At 44.6% G+C, this 23,148-nt stretch overlaps 1 protein-coding gene across 2 annotated transcripts; it reads right to left on the reverse strand.

Annotated features, from left to right (window-relative positions):
* Positions 1-18,092: 18,092 nt before the first annotated feature.
* LOC100278371 (RING/U-box superfamily protein) lies at positions 18,093-22,522 on the reverse strand. Of its 2 annotated transcripts, none has more exons than NM_001151669.2 (12): positions 22,082-22,512; positions 21,176-21,292; positions 20,880-21,069; positions 20,495-20,640; positions 20,245-20,416; positions 19,936-19,997; positions 19,571-19,652; positions 19,109-19,166; positions 18,887-19,017; positions 18,712-18,804; positions 18,547-18,617; positions 18,093-18,462 (listed from the first exon to the last, which is right to left on the reverse strand). In NM_001151669.2, the coding sequence occupies exons 1-12, from the start codon at positions 22,342-22,344 to the stop codon at positions 18,354-18,356; spliced, it is 1,494 nt and encodes a 497-aa protein (NP_001145141.1). In that variant the 5' UTR covers positions 22,345-22,512; the 3' UTR covers positions 18,093-18,353. The 2 variants fall into 2 exon arrangements, with proteins under 2 accessions (NP_001145141.1, XP_008643407.1); XM_008645185.4 differs by having other exon boundaries at positions 18,106-18,462; positions 18,736-18,804; positions 22,082-22,522.
* Positions 22,523-23,148: the final 626 nt, after the last annotated feature.

Raw genomic sequence — 23,148 nt, forward strand, 5'->3', positions numbered from 1 at the left:
TGTGTTTGGCTGCAATTTCGTTCCTTTATTATTTTTCTAGCTGTAACTGCTGAGGTGATGTGAAGTAGGGGTTTTCAGTTGTGCAGCCTGCACCTGTATTATAGTAGTTTCTGAAAGTCGCCTAGAGGGGGTGAATAGGACGAAACTGAAATTTACAAAGTTAATCACAACTACAAGCCGGGTTAGCGTTAGAAATATGATCGAGTCCGCGAGAGAGGGTGGAAAACAAATCGCAAGCAAATAAGAAGTGTGACACGCGGATTTGTTTTACCGAGGTTCGGTTCTCGCAAACCTACTCCCCGTTGAGGAGGCCACAAAGGCCGGGTCTCTTTCAACCCTTTCCCTCTCTCAAACGGTCCCTCGGACCGAGTGAGCTTTCTCTTCTCAATCACTTGGAACACAAAGTTCCCACAAGGACCACCACAAGATTGGTGTCTCTTGCCTCAATTACAAGTGAGTTTGATCGCAATGAAAGATTGAAAGAAAGCACGATTGAAAAGGCCAAGCGACAAGAGCGACAATTAACACACGGATCACTTTCTCTCTCAAGTCACTAATCACTAATGATCTCTTTTCTCAATTGTGAAACTTGGAGAGATGGAGGCTTTAAATGTGTCTTGGAATGAATTGCTAGCTCTTGTATTGAATGTTGAAGGTTGGAATGCTTGGGGGTGGTGAATGTAGGTGGTTGGGGTTGTATTTATAGCCACCAACCACTTCCTAGCCGTTGCTCCATTCTGCTGAGCGCGGACGGTCCGCCCGCCTGGCCCGGACGGTCCGCGCCTGTAGATCAACGGCTGAAAACGCAACGGTCAGCAGTAACGGCTATATCAACGGCTATATTGCATTTAATGCGACGTCAGATGTCAGACAGACCCAGTCGCGGACGGTCCGCCCGCCTGGCCCGGACGGTCCGCGAGGCCGCTATAATTCATTTCTCCGAACCCGTCACCTTCGTGTTTTTCGGTTTCTCACCTACCGGACGGTCCGCGCCTGATGCCGGACGGTCCGCGCGAGGGCTCGGACGGTCCTTGCTTTTCCTCCGGACGGTCCGTAGTGGACACTTGTATTTTTGCATTGGTTCTGTCCGAAGGGTATCCTGGTGTCGCGGACGGTCCGCCGTAGAGGACCGGACGGTCCGCGCTTGGCCTGTTTTTCCAAAAAGCTTCTCCTGTCCGGAATAATCTACGGTATTCCGGACAGTCGATTTAGTATAGTTATAGATGAACCTTGGGCACCTGTAGAAAATATAATCTAGAGCAAACTAGTTAGTCCAATTGTTTGTGTTGGGCGATTCAACCACCAAAATTAATTAGGGACAATGTGTAAGCCTAATTCCCTTTCAATCTCCCCCTTTTTGGTGATTGATGCCAACACAAACCAAAGCAAATATAGAAGTGCATAATTGAACTAGTTTGCATAATGTAAGTGCAAAGGTTGCTTGGAATTGAGCTGTTTCTTCTCTTGTTAACATTTTGGACCTTACTTACACCACATGTTTTGTTTTTGCAAACTATTTTGTAAATTCTTTTCAAAGTTCTTTTGCAAATAGTCAAAGGTAATTGAATAAGATTTTGCAAAGTATTTTCAAGATTTAAAATTTTCTCCCCCTGTTTCAAATGCTTTTCCTTTGACTAAACAAAACTCCCCCTAAATGAGATCCTCCTCTTAGTGTTCAAGAGGGTTTTGATAAATTATTTTTGAAATACTACTTTCTCCCCCTTTTGAACACAATAGGATACCAATTGATAATATTCTTGGAAATACGAAGTTTTTGAAATTGGTGGTGGTGCGGTCCTTTTGCTTTGGGCTCATACTTTCTCCCCCTTTGGCATGAATCGCCAAAAACGGAATCATTAGAGCCCTCGAAGTGCTTTCTTCCCCTTTAGTCATAAATAAATGAGTTAAGATTATACCAAAGATGGAGTCCTTTTGCTTGAAGTGACGGCGAAGAATGAGTTACGTAGTGGAAGCCTTTGTCTTCGCCGAAGACTCCAAATTCCCTTTCAATACACCTATGACTTGGTTTGAAATAGACTTGAAAACACATTAGTCATAGCATATGAAAGAGACATGATCAAAGGTATATAAATGAGCTATATGTGCAAGTCAACAAAAGAAATTCCTAGAATCAAGAATGTTTAGCTCATGCCTAAGTTTATTAAAAGTTTGTTCATCAAGAGGCTTGGTAAAGATATCGGCTAATTGATCTTTAGTATTAATGTAAGAAATCTCGATATCTCCCTTTTGTTGGTGATCCCTAAGAAAATGATACCGAATGGCTATGTGTTTAGTGCGGCTATGCTCGATGGGATTATCCGCCATCTTAATTGCACTCTCATTATCACATAGCAAAGGGACTTTGGTTAATTTGTAACTGTAGTCCTGCAGGGTTTGCCTCATCCAAAGCAATTGCGCGCAACAATGACCTGCGGCAATGTACTCGGCTTCGACGGTGGAAAGAGCGACCGAATTTTGCTTCTTTGAAGCCCAAGACACCAAGGATCTTCCCAAGAACTGGCAAGTCCCCGATGTGCTCTTCCTATTGATTTTGCACCCCGCCCAATCGGCATCCGAATAACCAATCAAATCAAATGTGGATCCCCTAGGATACCAAAGCCCAAACTTAGGAGTATAAGCCAAATATCTCAAGATTCGTTTTACGGCCGTAAGGTGAGCTTCCTTAGGGTCAGCTTGGAATCTTGCACACATGCATACGGAAAGCATAATATCCGGTCGAGATGCACATAAATAGAGTAAGGAACCTATCATCGACCGGTATATCTTTTGATCTACGGACTTACCTCATGTGTCGAGGTCGAGATGCCCATTAGTTCCCATGGGTGTCTTGATGGGCTTGGCATCCTTCATCCCAAACTTGTTTAGAATGTCTTGAGTATACTTCGTTTGGCTAATGAAGGTGCCCTCTTGGAGTTGCTTCACTTGAAATCCCAAGAAGTACTTCAACTCCCCCATCATAGACATCTCGAACTTCTGTGTCATGATCCTACTAAACTCTTCACATGTAGATTCGTTAGTAGACCCAAATATAATATCATCAACATAGATTTGGCATACAAACAAATCATTTTCAAGTGTTTTAGTAAAGAGTGTAGGATCGACCTTTCCGACTTTGAAGCCATTAGCAATAAGGAAATCTCTAAGGCATTCATACCATGCTCTTGGGGCTTGCTTGAGCCCATAAAGCACCTTAGAGAGCTTATAGACATGGTTAGGATACTCACTGTCTTCAAAGCCGGGAGGTTGCTCAACATAGACCTCTTCCTTGATTGGTCCATTAAGGAAGGCACTTTTCACGTCCATTTGATAAAGCTTAAAGCCATGGTAAGTAGCATAGGCCAATAATATACGAATGGACTCAAGCCTAGCTACGGGTGCATAGGTTTCACCAAAATCCAAACCTTCAACTTGTGAATACCCCTTGGCCACGAGTCGAGCTTTGTTCCTTGTCACCACACCATGCTCATCTTGCTTGTTGCGGAAGACCCATTTGGTTCCTACAACATTTTGATTAGGACGTGGAACTAAATGCCATACCTCATTCCTAGTGAAGTTGTTGAGCTCCTCTTGCATCGCCACCACCCAATCCGAATCTTGAAGTGCTTCCTCTACCTTGTGTGGCTCAATAGAGAAAACAAACGAGTAATGCTCACAAAATTGTGCAACACGAGATCTAGTAGTTACCCCCTTATGAATGTCGCCGAGGATGGTGTCGACGGGGTGATCTCGTTGGATTGCTTGGTGGACTCTTGGGTGTGGCGGCCTTTGTTCTTCATCCTCCTTGTCTTGATCATTTGCATCTTCCCCTTGATCTATGCCGTCATCTTGAGGTGGCTCATTTGATTGATCTTCTACTTCATCAATTTGAGCTTCATCCTCATTTTGAGTCGGTGGAGATGCTTGCATGGAGGAGGATGGTTGATCTTGTGCATTTGGAGGCTCTTTGGATTCCTTAGGACACACATCCCCAATGGACATGTTCCTTAGCGCGACGCATGGGGCCTCTTCAATACCTATCTCATCAAGATCAACTTGCTCTACTTGAGAGCCGTTAGTCTCATCAAACACAACGTCACAAGAAACTTCAACTTGTCCGGATGACTTGTTAAAGACTCTATATGCCCTTGTGTTGAGTCATATCCTAGTAAAAAGCCTTCTACAGTCTTAGGAGAAAATTTAGATTTTCTACCTCTTTTAACAAGAATAAAGCATTTGCTACCAAAGACTCTAAAATATGAAATGTTGGGCTTTTTACCGGTTAGGAGTTCATACGATGTCTTCTTGAGGATTCGGTGAAGATATAACCGGTTGATGGCGTAGCAGGCGGTGTTGACCGCCTCGGCCCAAAACCGATCCGAAGTCTTGTACTCATCAAGCATGGTCCTTGCCATGTCCAATAGAGTTCGATTCTTCCTCTCCACTACACCATTTTGTTGTGGCGTGTAGGGAGAAGAGAATTCATGCTTGATACCCTCCTCCTCAAGAAAGCCTTCGATTTGAGAGTTCTTGAACTCCGTCCCGTTGTCGCTTCTAATTTTCTTGATCCTTAAGCCGAACTCGTTTTGAGCCCGTCTCAAGAATCCTTTTAAGGTTTCTTGGGTTTGAGATTTTTCCTGTAAAAAGAATACCCAAGTGAAACGAGAAAAATCATCCACTATTACAAGACAATACTTACTCCCGCCGATGCTTATGTAAGCAATCGGGCCGAATAGATCCATGTGGAGTAGCTCAAGCGGCCTGTCGGTCGTCATGATGTTCTTGTGTGGATGATGAGCACCAACTTGCTTTCCTGCTTGGCATGCGCTACAAACCCTGTCTTTCTCAAAATGAACATTTGTTAGTCCTAAAATGTGTTCTCCCTTTAGAAGCTTGTGAAGATTCTTCATCCCAACATGTGCTAGTCGGCGATGCCAGAGCCAGCCCATGTTAGTCTTAGCAATTAAGCATGTGTCGAGTTCAGCTCTATCAAAATCTACTAAGTATAGCTGACCCTCTAACACACCCTTAAATGCTATTGAATCATCACTTCTTCTAAAGACAGTGACACCTACATCAGTAAAGAGACAGTTGTAGCCCATTTTGCATAATTGAGATACAGAAAGCAAATTGTAATCTAAAGAATCTATAAGAAAAACATTGGAAATAGAATGGTCAGGAGAAATAGCTATTTTACCAAGACCTTTGGGGATCTTGGTTTTTCTCGTAGGAGGAGAACATCTTCTTCTCCCCTGTCATGTGGTTTGTGCACCCGCTGTCGAGTATCCAACTTGAGCCCCCGGATGCATAAACCTACAAAACAAGTTTAGTTCTTGACTTTAGGTACCCAAATGGTTTTGGGTCCTTTGGCATTAGACACAAGAACTTTGGGTACCCAAACACAAGTCTTTGACCCCTTGTGCTTGCCCCCAACATATTTGGCAACTACTTTGCCGGATTTGTTAGTTAAAACATATGATGCATCAAAAGTTTTGAATGAAATGTCATGATCATTTGATGCATTAGGAATTCTCTTCTTAGGCAACTTAGCACGGGTTGGTTGCCTAGAACTAGGTGTCTCACCCTTATACATAAATGCATGGTTAGGGCCAGAGTGAGACTTCCTAGAATGAATTCTCCTAATTTTGTCCTCGGGATAACCGGCAGGGTACAAAATGTAACCCTCGTTATCCTGAGGCATGGGAGCCTTGCCCTTTACAAAATTAGACAATCTTTTAGGAGGGGCACTAAGTTTGACATTGTCTCCCCTTTGGAAGCCAATGCCGTCCTTGATGCCAGGGCGTCTCCCATTATAGAGCATACTACGAGCAAATTTAAATTTTTCATTCTCTAAGTTATGCTCGGCAATTTTAGCATCTAATTTTGCTATATGATCATTTTGTTGTTTAATTAAAGCCATGTGATCATGAATAGCATCAATGTTAACATCTCTACATCTAGTACAAATAGAAACATGCTCAACATTATATGTAGAGTATTTGCATGAATTAAGTTCAACGATCTTAGCACGCAATATATCATTATTATCTCTAAGATCGGAAATTGTAACATTGCAAACATCTAGTTCTTTAGCCTTAGCAATTAAATTTTCATTTTCTACTCTAAGGCTAGCGAGAGAAATGTTTAATTCTTCAATCCTAGCAAGCAAATCATCATTATTATCTCTAGGATTGGAAACATTACAAACATGTGAATCAACCTTAGCATTTAAACTAGCATTTTCATGTCTAAGGTTGTCAATCATCTCTTGGCAAGTGCTTAGCTCACTAGATAGTTTTTGACATTTTTCTACTTCTAGAGCGTAAGCATTTTTAACCTTAACATGCTTTTTGTTTTCCTTGATTAGGAAGTCCTCTTGGGAGTCCAAGAGGTCATCCTTTTCATGGATGACACTAAAAAAAACTCGGCCGGGGAGGGAAAGACCGCCCTCCCGGTATTATATTAAGAAGAGACCGAAACAATGGTCCCGGCCGAGAAAATCCCCGAACCCTGGCCCCCCATCACTAACGGGCCGACGTCAACTGTCCACTCTGCAACGGCCCAACCGGAGGGTGGCGCACAGGACATCGTAACCCGAGAGCGGATGGGGCACAGCGAGGGGATTTTTTTAACCAAGCCTGAAAATTCGCTCCCGAGGGGAATCGAACCCAGGACTTGGAGGTGCTACTTGGAAGTCCTTAACCACTAGGCTAGAGGCCCTTTCGCTTCATGGATGACACTAATTAGCTCATTTAGTTTTTCCTTTTGTTCCATGTTAAGGTTGGCAAAAAGAACGCGCAAGTTATCCTCCTCATTGCTAGCATCATCCTCATCACTAGAGGTTTCATATTTAGTGGAGGATCTTGATTTTACCTTCTTCCTCTTGCCGTCCTTTGCCATGAGGCACTTGTGGCCGACGTTGGGGAAGAGGAGTCCTTTGGTGACGGCGATGTTGGCGGCGTCCTCGTCGTCGGAGGAGTCGGTGGAGCTCTCATCGGAGTCCCATTCGCGGCACACGTGGGCATCGCCGCCCTTCTTCTTGTGGTACCTCTTCTTTTCTCTCCTCTTGCCCTTCTTGTCGTTATCCCTGTCACTGTCACTTGATAATGGACATTTAGCAATAAAGTGACCGGGCTTACCACATTTGTAGCAAACCTTCTTGGAACGGGATTTGTAATCCTTCCCCTTCCGTTGCTTGAGGATTTGGCGAAAGCTTTTGATGATTAAAGCCATCTCCTCATTGTCGAGCTTGGAGGCGTCAATTGGTTGTCTACTTGGTGTAGATGAAAGGGAAATGTGCCTTTGGGCCATTTCTAAGTATTTTGGTGATTAAGTACCAACACAAGTGCTTAAATGTGAATCTATGCCCATGGATGAACAAGTTGCAAATCACAAGTAAAGGTATGTTTCTAAGCCTTAGTACATTGGTTTTGTGTACTAATATATTTGTCTAAGTGTTAGAAACAGAGAGAAGAAGAAAAGGAGAAGTTGGCCGTGTACAACCAACAGACTGTTTTGGTCTGGGGCACCGGACTGTCCGGTGGTGCACCGGACAGTGTCCGGTGCGCCAGGCTGCCTCGACCCGAAGACGCCGCTCTCGGGAATTTTGCCGACGGCGTACGGCTAAAATTCACCGGACTGTCCGGTGTGCACCGGACTGTCCGGTGAGCCAACGGTCGGCCGAGCCAACGGTCGGCCGCGGAATCTGCGCGCGACACGTGGTCTGGCCAACGGTCGGAAGGAGGCACCGGACTGTCCGGTGTGCACCGGACTGTCCGGTGCGCCAGATCTGCAACGGTTGGCAACGGTCTGCTGCGACTGTTAAGGAAAGAAATCGGGCACCGGACAGTGTCCGGTGTGCACCGGACTGTCCGGTGCGCCCGACGACAGAAGGCAAGAATGGCCTTCCAGATTTGTTCTCAACGGCTCCTAGCTGCCTTGGGGCTATAAAAGGGACCCCTAGGCGCATGGAGGAGAATACCAAGCATTCCTTGAGCACTCTTGATCACTCACACATCAATCTTGCGCACTTGTTCGACATTTTAGTGATTTGAGCTCCGTTCTAGTGTGCTAGTCTCTTGAGCTCAAGTCTGGGTCTTGTGTGTGCGTATTTGCTGTGATCTTTGTGTTGTGTGTGAGTTGCTAATCCCTCCCTTGCTCCGTGATTCTCTGTGAACATCTTTTGTAAGGGCGAGAGGCTCCAAGTTGTGGAGATTCCTCGCAAACGGGATTGAGAAAAGAAAAGCAAGAACACCGTGGTATTCAAGTTGATCATTGGATCACTTGAGAGGAGTTGAGTGCAACTCTCGTCCGTTGGGACGCCACAACGTGGAGTAGGCAAGTTTTGTACTTGGCCGAACCACGGGATAACCACCGTGTCATCTCTGTGATTGATTTCTTGTGGTTATTGTGTTTTGACTCCTCTCTAGCCACTTGGCCATAATTGTGCTAACACTTAACGAGTTTTTGTGGCTTAAGTTTTGAAGTTTTACAGGATCACCTATTCACCCCCCCCCCCCTCTAGGTGCTCTCAATTGGTATCAGAGCCGTTCTCTTCAAGAAAGGGACTAATCGCCCGAAGAGATGGATCCTAAGGGAAAGGGGATGGTGGTCGACAACAACGAGAAGGAGTCTATCTTCAACGAGCCGAAGAATGACAAGTCTACCGACTTGGGTTCAAGCCACAAGCGCAAAGAAGAAAAGAAAAGAAGTGGAGAGTGGCTGTGTACAGCCAAGCAAGACCAAGACAAAGGGGAAGCGCTCATGCTTCAAGTGCGGTAAGATTGGTCATTTTATCGCTAACTGCCCCGATAATGATAGTGACCAGGAACAGGGAAATAAGAGGGAAAAGAAGAAGAATTACAAGAAGGCAAAGGGCGAGGCGCATCTAGGCAAGGAGTGGGACTCGGATTGCTCCTCTTCCGACTCCGACAATGAAGGACTCGCCGCCACCGCCTTCAACAAATCAACCCTCTTCCCAAACGAGCGTCACACATGCCTTATGGCAAGGGAGAAGAAGGTATGTACTCGCAACTCTACCTATGCTTCTTCAAGTGAGGACGAATCTAGTGATGAGGATGAAGTAGATTATTCATGTTTGTTCAAGGGCTTAGATAGATCTAAGATAGACAAATTTAATGAATTAATTGATGCCTTGAATGAAAAGAATATACTTTTAGAAAAGCAAGAGGATTTGTTGTATGAAGAACATGATAAGTTTGTAGAGGCTAAAAAATCCCTTGCATTAGAAATTAAGAGGAATGAAATGCTTGCTTGTGAAGTGTCAACATGCCATGATTCTATTTCTAAATTAAAGAGCATTAATGATGACTTAAATGCTAAACTAGTAGAAGCACATAAATCCAACTCTTGTGTTGAACATGTTGAAATTTGCACTAGGTGCAAGGATGTTGATATTAATGCCTGTAGTGAACACTTAGTTTCCATTTCAAAATTGAATGATGAATTAGCTAGTCTTAATGTCCAACTTAAGACTAGCAAGAGTGAATTTGAAAAACTAAAATTTGCAAGGGATGCCTACACTATTGGTAGACACCCCTCAATTAAGGATGGGCTTGGCTTCAAGAGGGAAGCCAAGAACTTAACAAGCCATAAGACTCCTATCTCCACCAAGGAGAAAGGGAAGGCTCCTATGGCTAATAGTGTTAAGAAGAATCATGCTTTCATGTACTATGATAGGAGATACTCAAGAAATGCTTTTAGAGGTAATGATGTTTTTGATTCACATGCTTATAACTCTTATGCCATGACTGCTTCTAGTTCTCATGTTATGCATGATAGAAATGTTAGTAGGAGAAATGTTGTTCACAATATGCCTAGGAGAAATGTTGTTAATGTTCCTAGGAGAGTTAATGAACCTTCTACAATTTATTGTGCTTTAAATGTTTCCTTTGCTATTTGTAGAAAGGATAAGAAAATTGTTGCTAGGAAGTTAGGGGCAAAATGCAAGGGTGACAAAACTTGCATTTGGGTCCCTAAGGATATTTGCACTAACCTTGTAGGACCCAACATGAGTTGGGTACCTAAAACCCAAGCCTAAAATTGCCTTGCAGGTTTATGCATCCGGGGGTTCAAGCTGGATTATCGACAGCGGATGCACAAACCATATGACGGGAGAGAAGAAGATGTTCACCTCCTACGTCAAAAATAAGGATTCCCAAGATTCAATTGTATTCGGTGATGGGAATCAAGGCAAGGTAAAAGGGTTAGGTAAAATTGCAATTTCAAATGAGCACTCAATTTCTAATGTGTTTTTAGTTGAGTCTCTGGGTTATAACTTACTATCTGTTAGTCAATTATGCAACATGGGGTATAACTGTCTATTTACAAATGTAGATGTGTCTGTCTTTAGAAGAAGTGATGGTTCACTAGCTTTTAAGGGTGTATTAGACGGCAAACTTTACTTAGTTGATTTTGCAAAAGAAGAGGCTGGTCTAGATGCATGCTTAATAGCTAAGACTAGCATGGGCTGGCTATGGCATCGCCGCTTAGCACATGTGGGGATGAAGAACCTCCACAAGCTTCTAAAGGGAGAACACGTGATAGGTTTGACTAACGTTCAATTCGAAAAAGATAGACCTTGTGCAGCTTGTCAGGCAGGTAAACAGGTGGGAGGAGCGCATCACAGCAAGAATGTGATGACCACATCAAGGCCTCTGGAGCTGCTACATATGGACCTCTTCGGACCCGTCGCCTATCTGAGCATAGGAGGGAGTAAGTATGGTCTAGTTATTGTAGATGATTTTTCCCGCTTCACTTGGGTGTTCTTTTTGCAGGAAAAATCTGAAACCCAAGGGACCCTCAAGCGCTTCCTCAGGAGAGCTCAAAATGAGTTTGAGCTCAAGGTGAAGAAGATAAGGAGCGACAACGGGTCCGAGTTCAAGAACCTTCAAGTGGAGGAGTTCCTTGAAGAGGAAGGGATCAAGCACGAGTTCTCCGCTCCCTACACACCACAGCAAAATGGTGTGGTAGAGAGGAAGAACAGGACGCTCATCGACATGGCAAGGACGATGCTAGGAGAGTTCAAGACCCCCGAGTGCTTTTGGACGGAAGCCGTGAACACGGCTTGCCACGCCATCAACAGGGTCTACCTTCATCGCCTCCTCAAGAAGACGTCGTATGAGCTACTAACCGGTAACAAACCCAATGTATCTTATTTTCGTGTGTTTGGGAGCAAGTGCTACATTCTAGTGAAGAAGGGTAGAAATTCTAAATTTGCTCCCAAAGCTGTAGAAGGGTTTTTGTTAGGTTATGACTCAAATACAAAGGCGTATAGAGTCTTCAACAAATCATCGGGTTTGGTTGAAGTCTCTAGCGACGTTGTATTTGATGAGACTAATGGCTCTCCAAGAGAGCAAGTTGTTGATCTTGATGATGTAGATGAAGAAGATGTTCCAACGGCCGCTATACGCACCATGGCGATTGGTGATGTGCGACCACAGGAACACTTGGAGCGAGATCAACCTTCTTCCTCAACTATGGTGCATCCCCCAACTCAAGACGATGAACAGGTTCATCAACAGGAGGCGTGTGATCAAGGGGGAGCACAAGTTGATCATGTGATGGAGGAAGAAGCGCAACCGGCACCTCCAACCCAAGTTCGAGCGATGATTCAAAGGGATCATCCCGTCGACCAAATACTGGGTGACATTAGCAAGGGAGTAACTACTCGATCTCGATTAGTTAATTTTTGTGAGCATTACTCCTTTGTCTCTTCTATTGAGCCTTTCAGGGTAGAGGAGGCCTTGCTAGATCCGGACTGGGTGTTGGCCATGCAGGAGGAGCTCAACAACTTCACGAGGAATGAAGTTTGGACACTGGTGCCTCGTCCGAAGCAAAATGTTGTGGGAACCAAGTGGGTGTTCCGCAACAAACAGGACGAGCACGGGGTGGTGACGAGGAACAAGGCTCGACCTGTGGCAAAAGGTTATGCCCAAGTCGCAGGTTTGGATTTCGAGGAGACTTTTGCTCCTGTGGCTAGGCTAGAATCAATTCGTATCTTGCTAGCATATGCCGCTCATCACTCTTTCAGGTTGTACCAAATGGATGTGAAGAGCGCTTTCCTCAACGGGCCAATCAAGGAGGAGGTGTACGTGGAGCAACCCCCTGGCTTCGAGGATGAACGGTACCCCGACCATGTGTGTAAGCTCTCTAAGGCGCTCTATGGACTTAAGCAAGCCCCAAGAGCGTGGTATGAATGCCTTAGAGACTTTCTAATTGTTAATACTTTCAAGGTTGGGAAAGCCGATCCAACTCTTTTTACAAAGACATGTGATGGTGATTTGTTTGTGTGCCAAATTTATGTCGATGACATAATATTTGGTTCTACTAATCAAAAGTCTTGTGAAGAGTTTAGCAGGGTGATGACGCAGAAATTCGAGATGTCGATGATGGGCGAGTTGAACTACTTCCTTGGGTTCCAAGTGAAGCAACTCAAGGAAGGCACCTTCATCTCCCAAACGAAGTACACGCAAGATCTGCTGAAGCGGTTTGGGATGAAGGACGCCAAGCCCGCAAAGACTCCGATGGGAACCGACGGACACACCGACCTCAACAAAGGAGGTAAGTCCGTTGATCAAAAAGCATACCGGTCAATGATAGGATCATTACTTTACTTATGTGCTAGTAGACCGGATATTATGCTTAGCGTATGCATGTGTGCTAGATTTCAATCTGATCCTAAGGAGTGTCACTTAGTGGCGGTGAAGCGAATCCTTAGATATTTAGTTGCTACGCCTTGCTTCGGGCTCTGGTATCCAAAGGGGTCTACCTTTGACTTGGTTGGATACTCAGATTCCGACTATGCTGGATGCAAGGTCGATAGGAAGAGTACATCGGGGACGTGCCAATTCTTAGGAAGGTCCCTGGTGTCGTGGAACTCTAAGAAACAAACTTCTGTTGCCCTATCCACCGCTGAGGCCGAGTACGTTGCCGCAGGACAGTGTTGCGGGCAACTACTTTGGATGAGGCAAACCCTCAGGGACTTTGGCTACAATCTGAGCAAAGTCCCACTCCTATGTGACAATGAGAGTGCTATCCGCATGGCGGAAAATCCTGTTGAACACAGCCGCACAAAGCACATAGACATCCGGCATCACTTTTTGAGAGACCACCAGCAAAAGGGGGATATCGAAGTGTTTCATGTTAGCACCGAGAACCAGCTAGCCGATATCTTCACCAAGCCTCTAGATGAGAAGACCTTTTGCAGGCTGCGTAGTGAGCTAAATGTCTTAGATTCGTGGAACTTGGATTGAATTGTAGCATACATGTGTTTATGCCTTTGATCATGTTCATTCTGTATTTTGTTGCTTATTATGGTGCTCAAGTTGTACAAACACTCCCTGGACCTCACAAGTCCGTTGCAAAGTGATGCACATGCTTAGGGGGAGATGTGTTACAACTTGACCCTTTGAGACTAACCATATGCTTGAGTTATGCTTGATTTAGTCTCGAAGGAGAATTGAAAGGGAAAAGGTGGATTTGGACCATGAAAGACTTCCACTGCACTCCGATGAGAGGGTAACTTATTCCAAGTCCATCTCGTGAACCTTATTGTCATTTGCTCTTATTGAAGATTTTGGTGAGGCAATGGGGTTAAAGGGCCAAGATTGATCCCGTTTTGGTGCTTGATGCCAAAGGGGGAGAAAATAAAGGCCAAAGCAATAAATGGATCAGCTACCACTTGAGAGATTTTGAAAATAGTAGAATAGAGCTTTTGATTTCAAAACTCTTATTGCCTCTTTTGTGAGAAGTTGGCTTCTTGTGGGGAGAAGTAGTAATTATGGGAAAAAGGGGGAGTTTTTGAAATCTTCGATCAATCTCTTTTGGAATGACTCTCTTTGTGCTTCAACATGTGTGTTTGACTTAGAGATAGAGATTTGAGTTTGATTTGCAAAAACAAACCAAGTGGTGGCAAAGGATGATCCATATATGCCAAAATTGAATAGAACTCAAATCTATTCTATTTGAAGTAATTTTGCACTTGTTCTAGTTGCTTTATGTTGTGTTGGCATAAATCACCAAAAAGGGGGAGATTGAAAGGGAAATGTGCCTTTGGGCCATTTCTAAGTATTTTGGTGATTAAGTACCAACACAAGTGCTTAAATGTGAATCTATGCCCATGGATGAACAAGTTGCAAATCACAAGTAAAGGTATGTTTCTAAGCCTTAGTACATTGGTTTTGTGTACTAATATATTTGTCTAAGTGTTAGAAACAGAGAGAAGAAGAAAAGGAGAAGTTGGCTGTGTACAACCAACAGACTGTTTTGGTCTGGGGCACCGGACTGTCCGGTGGTGCACCGGACAGTGTCCGGTGCGCCAGGCTGCCTCGACCCGAAGACGCCGCTCTCGGGAATTTTGCCGACGGCGTACGGCTAAAATTCACCGGACTGTCCGGTGTGCACCGGACTGTCCGGTGAGCCAACGGTCGGCCGCGGAATCTGCGCGCGACACGTGGTCTGGCCAACGGTCGGAAGGAGGCACCGGACTGTCCGGTGTGCACCGGACTGTCCGGTGCGCCAGATCTGCAACGGTTGGCAACGGTCGGCTGCGACTGTTAAGGAAAGAAATCGGGCACCGGACAGTGTCCGGTGTGCACCGGACTGTCCGGTGCGCCCGACGACAGAAGGCAAGAATGGCCTTCCAGATTTGTTCTCAACGGCTCCTAGCTGCCTTGGGGCTATAAAAGGGACCCCTAGGCGCATGGAGGAGAATACCAAGCATTCCTTGAGCACTCTTGATCACTCACACATCAATCTTGCGCACTTGTTCGACATTTTAGTGATTTGAGCTCCGTTCTAGTGTGCTAGTCTCTTGAGCTCAAGTCTGGGTCTTGTGTGTGCGTATTTGCTGTGATCTTTGTGTTGTGTGTGAGTTGCTAATCCCTCCCTTGCTCCGTGATTCTCTGTGAACATCTTTTGTAAGGGCGAGAGGCTCCAAGTTGTGGAGATTCCTCGCAAACGGGATTGAGAAAAGAAAAGCAAGAACACCGTGGTATTCAAGTTGATCATTGGATCACTTGAGAGGAGTTGAGTGCAACTCTCGTCCGTTGGGACGCCACAACGTGGAGTAGGCAAGTTTTGTACTTGGCCGAACCACGGGATAACCACCGTGTCATCTCTGTGATTGATTTCTTGTGGTTATTGTGTTTTGACTCCTCTCTAGCCACTTGGCCATAATTGTGCTAACACTTAACGAGTTTTTGTGGCTTAAGTTTTGAAGTTTTACAGGATCACCTATTCACCCCCCCTCTAGGTGCTCTCAGTAGACTCCTCCTTTTTCTCCTCCGTCGCCTTGAATGCCACCGGTTGTGCTTCGGACGTGGAGGGTTCATCAAGCTCGTTGATCTTCTTGGAGCCTTTGATCATGCATTCAAAGCTCACAAAATTCCCGATAACTTCCTCGGGGGTCATTTGAGTATATATAGGATTACCACGAATTAATTGAACTTGAGTAGGGTTAAGAAAAATGAGTGATCTAAGAATAACCTTAACCACCTCGTGGTCATCCCACTTCTTGCTCCCGAGGTTGCGCACTTGGTTCACCAAAGTCTTGAGCCGGTTGTACATGTCTTGTGGCTCCTCCCCTTGGCGAAGACGGAAGCGACCGAGCTCCCCCTCGATCGTTTCCCGCTTGGTAATCTTGGTGAGTTCATCACCTTCATGCGCGGTCTTGAGTAGGTCCCACATTTCCTTTGCATTCTTCAACCCTTGCACCTTGTTGTATTCCTCCTTGCTTAGAGAGGAGAGGAGTATGGTTGTAGCTTGAGAGTTGAAGTGCTCGATTTGGGCCACTTCGTCCTCATCATAATCCTCATCCCCTACGGATGGTACCTGTGCTCCAAACTCAACAACATTCCATATACTTTTGTGGAGTGAGGTTAGATGAAATTTCATTAAATCACTCCACCTAGCATAATCTTCACCGTCAAAGGTTGGCGGTTTGCCTAATGGAACGGAAAGTAATGGAGTATGTCTAGATGTACGGGGATAGTGTAAGGGGATCTTACTAAACTTCTTACGCTCTTGGCGTTTAGAAGTTACGGAGGGCGCATCGGAGCCGGAGGTCGATGTTGATGAAGTGTCGGTCTCGTAGTAGACCACTTTCCTCATCCTCTTGTGCTTGTCCCCACTCCGATGCGCTTGTGGGAGGAAGATTTCTCCTTCTTCTCTTTGTGATGAGAAGAAGGTTTCTTCTCCTTCCCTTTGTTGGAGGAGCTCTTCTTCTTCTCCTTCCTCTTGGTGCGGGACTCTTCCGATGAAGTGCTCCCTTGGCTTGTAGTGGGCTTGTCGCCGGTCTCCATCTCCTTCTTGGCGTGATCTCTCGATATCACTTCGAGCGGTTAGGCTCTAATGAAGCACCGGGCTCTGATACCAATTGAAAGTCGCCTAGAGGGGGGGTGAATAGGGCGAAACTGAAATTTACAAAGTTAATCACAACTACAAGCCGGGTTAGCGTTAGAAATATGATCGAGTCCGCGAGAGAGGGTGGAAAACAAATCGCAAGCAAATAAGAAGTGTGACACGTGGATTTGTTTTACCGAGGTTCGGTTCTCGCAAACCTACTCCCCGTTGAGGAGGCCACAAAGGCCGGGTCTCTTTCAACCCTTTCCCTCTCTCAAACGGTCCCTCGGACCGAGTGAGCTTTCTCTTCTCAATCACTTGGAACACAAAGTTCCCACAAGGACCACCACAAGATTGGTGTCTCTTGCCTCAATTACAAGTGAGTTTGATCGCAATGAAAGATTGAAAGAAAGCACGATTGAAAAGGCCAAGCGACAAGAGCGACAATTAACACACGGATCACTTTCTCTCTCAAGTCACTAATCACTAATGATCTCTTTTCTCAATTGTGAAACTTGGAGAGATGGAGGCTTTAAATGTGTCTTGGAATGAATTGCTAGCTCTTGTATTGAATGTTGAAGGTTGGAATGCTTGGGGGTGGTGAATGGAGGTGGTTGGGGTTGTATTTATAGCCACCAACCACTTCCTAGCCGTTGCTCCATTCTGCTGAGCGCGGACGGTCCGCCCGCCTGGCCCGGACGGTCCGCGCCTGTAGATCAACGGCTGAAAACGCAACGGTCAGCAGTAACGGCTATATCAACGGCTATATTGCATTTAATGCGACGTCAGATGTCAGACAGACCCAGTCGCGGACGGTCCGCCCGCCTGGCCCGGACGGTCCGTGAGGCCGCTATAATTCATTTCTCCGAACCCGTCACCTTCGGGTTTTTCGGTTTCTCACCTACCGGACGGTCCGCGCCTGATGCCGGACGGTCCGCGCGAGGGCTCGGACGGTCCTTGCTTTTCCTCCGGACGGTCCGTAGTGGACACTTGTATTTTTGCATTGGTTCTGTCCGAAGGGTATCCTGGTGTCGCGGACGGTCCGCCGTAGAGGACCGGACGGTCCGCGCTTGGCCTGTTTTTCCAAAAAGCTTCTCCTGTCCGGAATAATCTACGGTATTCCGGACAGTCGATTTAGTATAGTTATAGATGAACCTTGGGCACCTGTAGAACATATAATCTAGAGCAAACTAGTTAGTCCAATTGTTTGTGTTGGGCGATTCAACCACTAAAATTAATTAGGGACAATGTGTAAGCCTAATTCCCTTTCAGTTTCTAAGCATACGAAAGCATTGCATTCTCGAATTGTATCATCATGCACACAATATTCTCTGGAAACACAGGATCAACTTTCAGCCTCAGGAATCCTTATTTTTCAGCATATTGGTTATTCTTGGAGAAATAAACATTAGAAACTTTAACCAAACATATATAAGATACTGTCAATGTTTATAGAACATTGCGTTAGCTTCTTTTTAGAGAAAATCATACAAGCATGTTTCTTCCAAAGGCGAGAGTTATTAAGTTGGTCAAACATCATATGGATAGTCTTATATATATTTTTATATTAGATGTTGCTTTTGTTTCAATTGTTATAGACTAATTCTTCTTCAATGAAGAAGTATAGAGCCGGAACAATATTTTTCATTATCCAATGAAAAAACATAATAAATATATTTTTTATATCAACTTTATTTAAAGATATAAATGTTGTAAATATTTTATACTAATTTAATCAAAATATTTAGAAAAAAAATCTTGTACTTAAGACTCCTTTTTTTTTACGAAGGGAGCATGTATGACAATTAACAAGACTTAGTGCACAAGCACAAAGGCCACAGAACACCACACAACATCTGTCATTTTACAGCTACGTGACTTGGCTGGCAAAACTGAATGGAAATTTGTACAAAAGGACGCTGCATCCTTTCCTTTTCCTTTTCATCGCATAGGACAGAAACAAAACACGAGACAAGCAACACTAGTGCAAAAAATCATCGTCTACTCTGCAGGAGTGCTTGCACTTGTAGCTCCCCTGCTTTCCTCAGCGACCTGTACTGCAGCCGTATGCTTTCTCCGCTATCAACTGCCTTCACAAGGTACCTGCAGCCCCCGGACGGCTTCTGCCACTAAGCCAAACTTCTAACCCAAGGGGGAAAAATAATAATAATAATCCCAACAGCTTACCAGCCATTCAGGCACTGTGATGTCACCACTGCCTCCTTCCCAACGAATTTATCAGGCGTCCTTTTGTTTCCCTGCACGCGCAGAAAAGAGAGTCCACCTCTCAGAAAATTGTTCTCCATTACCCCCCCTCCCCTTCTTGATAGTGACTGTGCATTTTCCATGTACCATGATCAGGACTCTCTCACCCACCACAAACGGGTACTGCACCCCCTTGAACGCTCTAGGGCTTTCAGCTTCTAGCCCCAGCTCAATACTGTCCTGTTACATGCTCAAAGGAAAAAAATATATCTCAAAACAATATTACTTGCACGACAGGAGGCATGCTACAAGAATTGTGTACCTTGCTACTTCCATTTCGCCTTTGGGCATCCATATGCTCAGTCACTTCTTTCCTGCGCTTTCGAAGGGCCGCATTGTGAAAGAGCCTCCTATCGTCTTCCATCTTCACCACGGTAGCTACCGCTCTTAGAGCTGTGTAACATTCGATACTGACAAATGTAAGTGAGCAAACGGAATATGTCTGATACCACATTCATGTTACAAAATAAGCATCGATACATACCGAGGTTAGGAAATAAGGAGGCCTCATCAACATCTCCGTTGCAAATGCTGCACCTTGCCTGAGAAGATTTTTTTAAAAAAAAAATGGTATGCTGTCTCCGTTGCATGTTAGGTCCTAACAAAAATACTTTGTGGATTACTAAATCATTATCAGTTTCTTATGACATGTGGCTTCTGATCGGTAATTACTTTCTCAGAGTTGTACTGTATTCTGGTTCCAGAACAGAGAAATTTTGCATATAAGGGATTGACCTACTAACAACTAAGTTGCAGAAACAGCGGACTGGGCTATACACAACCATAACCAGATAAATCAAAGATTCAGGATATTGATCATATCTAAAAGAACAATATAGTATCTAAAGTAAAGCATATAGCTTTATTCTTGATGTCACTGATTTACAAACAAACCAATTTTTTTGAGAAATGTTAAAAAAACTGAATACAAAGTCTCTGAATATACCAATTCAAGAACTTTCTTCAGCATGAGGCCACCAAACGAGTGCCCACATGGGAGAACCATAGCATCTTCAAGAAAAGCCCCACTGAAAATAAATAAATAAAATCACTCCATCACTATATGTCTATATTCATCGTTTTGTAAGCTAAGTGAAAAAATTATGTGTCATGATCTGGATTTTGCAGCTGTATGCTTTCAGCAAGTTTCTTCTGATCCAGCATGTCTAAAACTGTCTCTCTTCTTTACTTGTCATGTTAAGATAAGAAACATAGAACAACATACATAGAAGGATCCATGTACACAGACACTATATACACGCCATTGATATTGAGATGATGAAGTGTTGCATTCAACAAGGAAGAGCTTACGACAAAGGGTCTGACAGTACACTTCTGAGCGATGGTTCATTAACAAAGTTTCCCTGTGATTCCTGCATCCCAAGTTGGCAAGATATAAGCAACTTCAGAGTTTTAAGGCTTCTGATGAAACAAGCTCTGAAATACACACAGCACCCATCTAGTTTTCAATAAAGCACTTTACTACTCTTATTAATTAAAGAGGGTCAAGAGGTGTACTGGCTCTCATCGTCTCATACTCTCATGCGTCAGTGAAACTGAATGTACAATAAGATCGCATGCATGTGATGAAATTTATGCAACTTTAGAATGTATACTCACAGGCGGTGCTTCTAAGTGATGGTAAACATTCTCTTCAGCACGCAAATCATCCATAAACTGACTTGCAGATATGGGCCGGTGGATCTGTGGTGTGCAATGCCCAGCAGCTGAAATTGGAGAGCAGTCCAATATTGCATTGGCACGAGGCATGAGCCTAAACATGAGTGATGCCCTGGAAGATAACGGAGAAAGAAAATAAATGATATGCCAGAAGAAACCTTTGATCCTTCTAGCTGCCCATAACTCTCACCTGTTTTCATTATTAATGATCCTGTACTGAGAATTTAGACGTAGGCCAGCAGTAACATGACTCAAGGCTCTTCCAGTCAAAAGCAACAGGACATCAGGGCTTGAGCCCACATCCGCTGGGTACCAATGACCATTTGGGTTGCAAACCTGCAAAAGAAGATAAACAGTCAGGAATCGAAATATGAAAAAGCACTAGTGACAAGGCAATGTAAAGAAGTCAGTCAAATGCAAACCTGGAAAGAAAACACTAACTGACTAAACAGGAGGAGGATACAAGACAGCAGTGCGTTTCACCATAAGTAATACTAGAACCAGGCACAAACTTTGTTATTTGTGCCATTCTGAACAAAGATTACAAAAGAGTTACAGGATGAGCAACTTCACACCTCAATTCCTGGATGGTCAGAAGCAACCAGTGTAACAAAACCTCTATCAACTTCAGCCATTGATGGCCTGAGGCCCACCATAGGTGCCTGGCTGCTTTGGGGGTGCCCATGAGAAAATGACACCATCAATTCTGAAGCTGAAACCTCATCAAGAGGCAATGGGTTGTCATCAAGCAAATGGCTGAAAGCACTGGAAATCAAAGAAGAACAATTAGCTGGTAGAAAAAGAAATGGGAACAAGAAGCCATTAACACAGAAAGAGAAAATAAATTAACAAGAAAGAGCAATTGCATTACTCTGAACGTAAGCGAAGGTTCCGTGCTATTGCACAGAGAGCAGCACGGGCTGTCTTACCCAAACATCTGAAAGCATCAGACATGCAAGCAGGTGACAACTCTCCATCATCCAGAGCCCTGTCATAGAGTAGATTAAAGCAAAGGTATTGCAGAAAGAGGAAAACTGTTGGAAATGGCGTTGATACGGGTATACAGTGAGTCAATAAATGAACATATTTTGTATGGGGAGAAAAATTATACTATGTTGCGCATATAAGAGTATATGAAAGATGGCGAAGGCTACGGTAAAACTGAGGTTTTGTCGAGAGATAGTAACTAGTGCACAGAAGGTACCATGCAGTAAGCAACAGGTGGGTACAACTGGGGTACCTTGCATAATTATGTATGAGAAAGCTAGTCGGATATGAAGCACACAACAACAACTTGTGAACACATTTCAGATTAGCGACATTGCCGAAATGCTTTACGGATGATTCACACGCTTGATGCTTCTAGTAGTAATATATAGGGTAGAGCAGGGCTTTCGATTTTCTGCCACTTTTACGAATGACACCTTAACCTGTGTCACTGACATTGCATTTTATTTGCCACTCACCCTCAAATAATGGCAAAAGGTCAATTTTTTCGGGTAGAACAGACATCTCAGATCTCAGAGTGCTACCAGCATACTAACTACATTCAAGTAAAAAGGTACCGGAGCATTCTCACTGTGCGGTGTGGTAATTACTTATGCCAGCATCTAGAAATCCTGCCTGCAGTGACCAAGGTGTGCTGCTGCTGCTAGAATTTTTGTAGTAAAATCGCAAATAGGCGCAACGGGAAAGCAGCTGCTGCTGCTGCCCTCCATCCAGTTAAGTGGGAAAGGTGACAGAATGAGCAGAATTGTGTTGAAATTGGATGCGGTACCTCCCGGCGCGGTAGACGTAGAGGCCGGAGCGGTCGCAGAAGAAGGCGCGCGCGGACTCGAGGGCGCACCGGACGACAGCGGCGTCCGCTGCAGGGAGGTCGACGGCGGCGGCGCCGTGGCGCGTGAGGGAAGCAGCGACGGCTTCGACTGCGCGCGCGTAGGCCGGGGTGAAGGCGCCGTCGAACGGGACCAGGTGGTCGAGGCGCACCCTGGCGACGGGGCTCCTAGCGGCGCTGGGGGGTGGAGGAGGGAAAGTCGACATGGATCATGGTGAGGCGCCAGTGAGGGTGGGAGGGAGTGAAGCAGGGCAGGCAGCGCTAGCTAGGATGAGTAGGATTCGGAGGGCTCGCCGGAACGGCGCCACCGACGCCGACGCCGTGGAGCAGCAGGAGGAGGAGCAGCAGGAGGCCAACACAAACTAACATCACTGTCGCTGGACTGGGCTGAGCTGTGATGCTGATAAGGCCCAACCACCATTTTTGCAAAAATGGGCCGTGCTATGAATGTTTTTTTTTTTGGCGAATTGTTGTTTTCAAGTGGTAGAGGATAATATGCTAGCCAACGAGTACGAACGTATGGAATTTCTCTGCTTTCTGCCTTTCCAGTGAAAATGAACTGATCGAATACAAATTAGATAGTCTATTTCACATCAATATTCATATTTTGTAGTGAATACACATATGGATTCGAACATTCTCCAATATATGAATATGAATAGCCGGTGATCAAAATCAATACACATAGATAATGACCACTCGTGTAACATAAATATACTTCACTAGTCGTATTATAATAAATAAATAAATAAAGATTTCCAATACAATCAATCAGCACCAGATAACAACCAACTTAGCTTTAAATTTACTACAGAAATTGTTTGCCAGATAACGGCCAAATGCTAGCAAAGGCTTCGACACTTCTCCGAGTTGGGAAAGGCAAAGCTCTGCTGATCCTTTAGCACAGCTTCATCAGCATCAAAAACAAAAGTAAGAAACATAAGAAGATAAAGCTTCACGAAGCAAAGTTCAAAAATAAACAGAACCAATATCCATTATCCAGCACAAGG

Source organism: Zea mays, chromosome 5 (assembly GCF_902167145.1).
Source record: "Zea mays cultivar B73 chromosome 5, Zm-B73-REFERENCE-NAM-5.0, whole genome shotgun sequence".
NCBI classification, from domain to species: Eukaryota; Viridiplantae; Streptophyta; class Magnoliopsida; order Poales; family Poaceae; genus Zea; species Zea mays.

Excerpts from the sequence above, each read along its gene's own strand:
- LOC100278371 (NM_001151669.2), bottom strand. The coding sequence starts at position 22,344 with ATGTCGACTTTCCCTCCTCCACCCCCCAGCGCCGCTAGGAGCCCCGTC. Across the intron at positions 20,641-20,879 it reads CTGACCATCCAGGAATTGAG|GTTTGCAACCCAAATGGTCA; the intron begins GTGTGAAGTTGC and ends CTTCTTTTGCAG. Across the intron at positions 20,417-20,494 it reads ATCATTAATAATGAAAACAG|GGCATCACTCATGTTTAGGC; the intron begins GTGAGAGTTATG and ends GTTATCTTCCAG.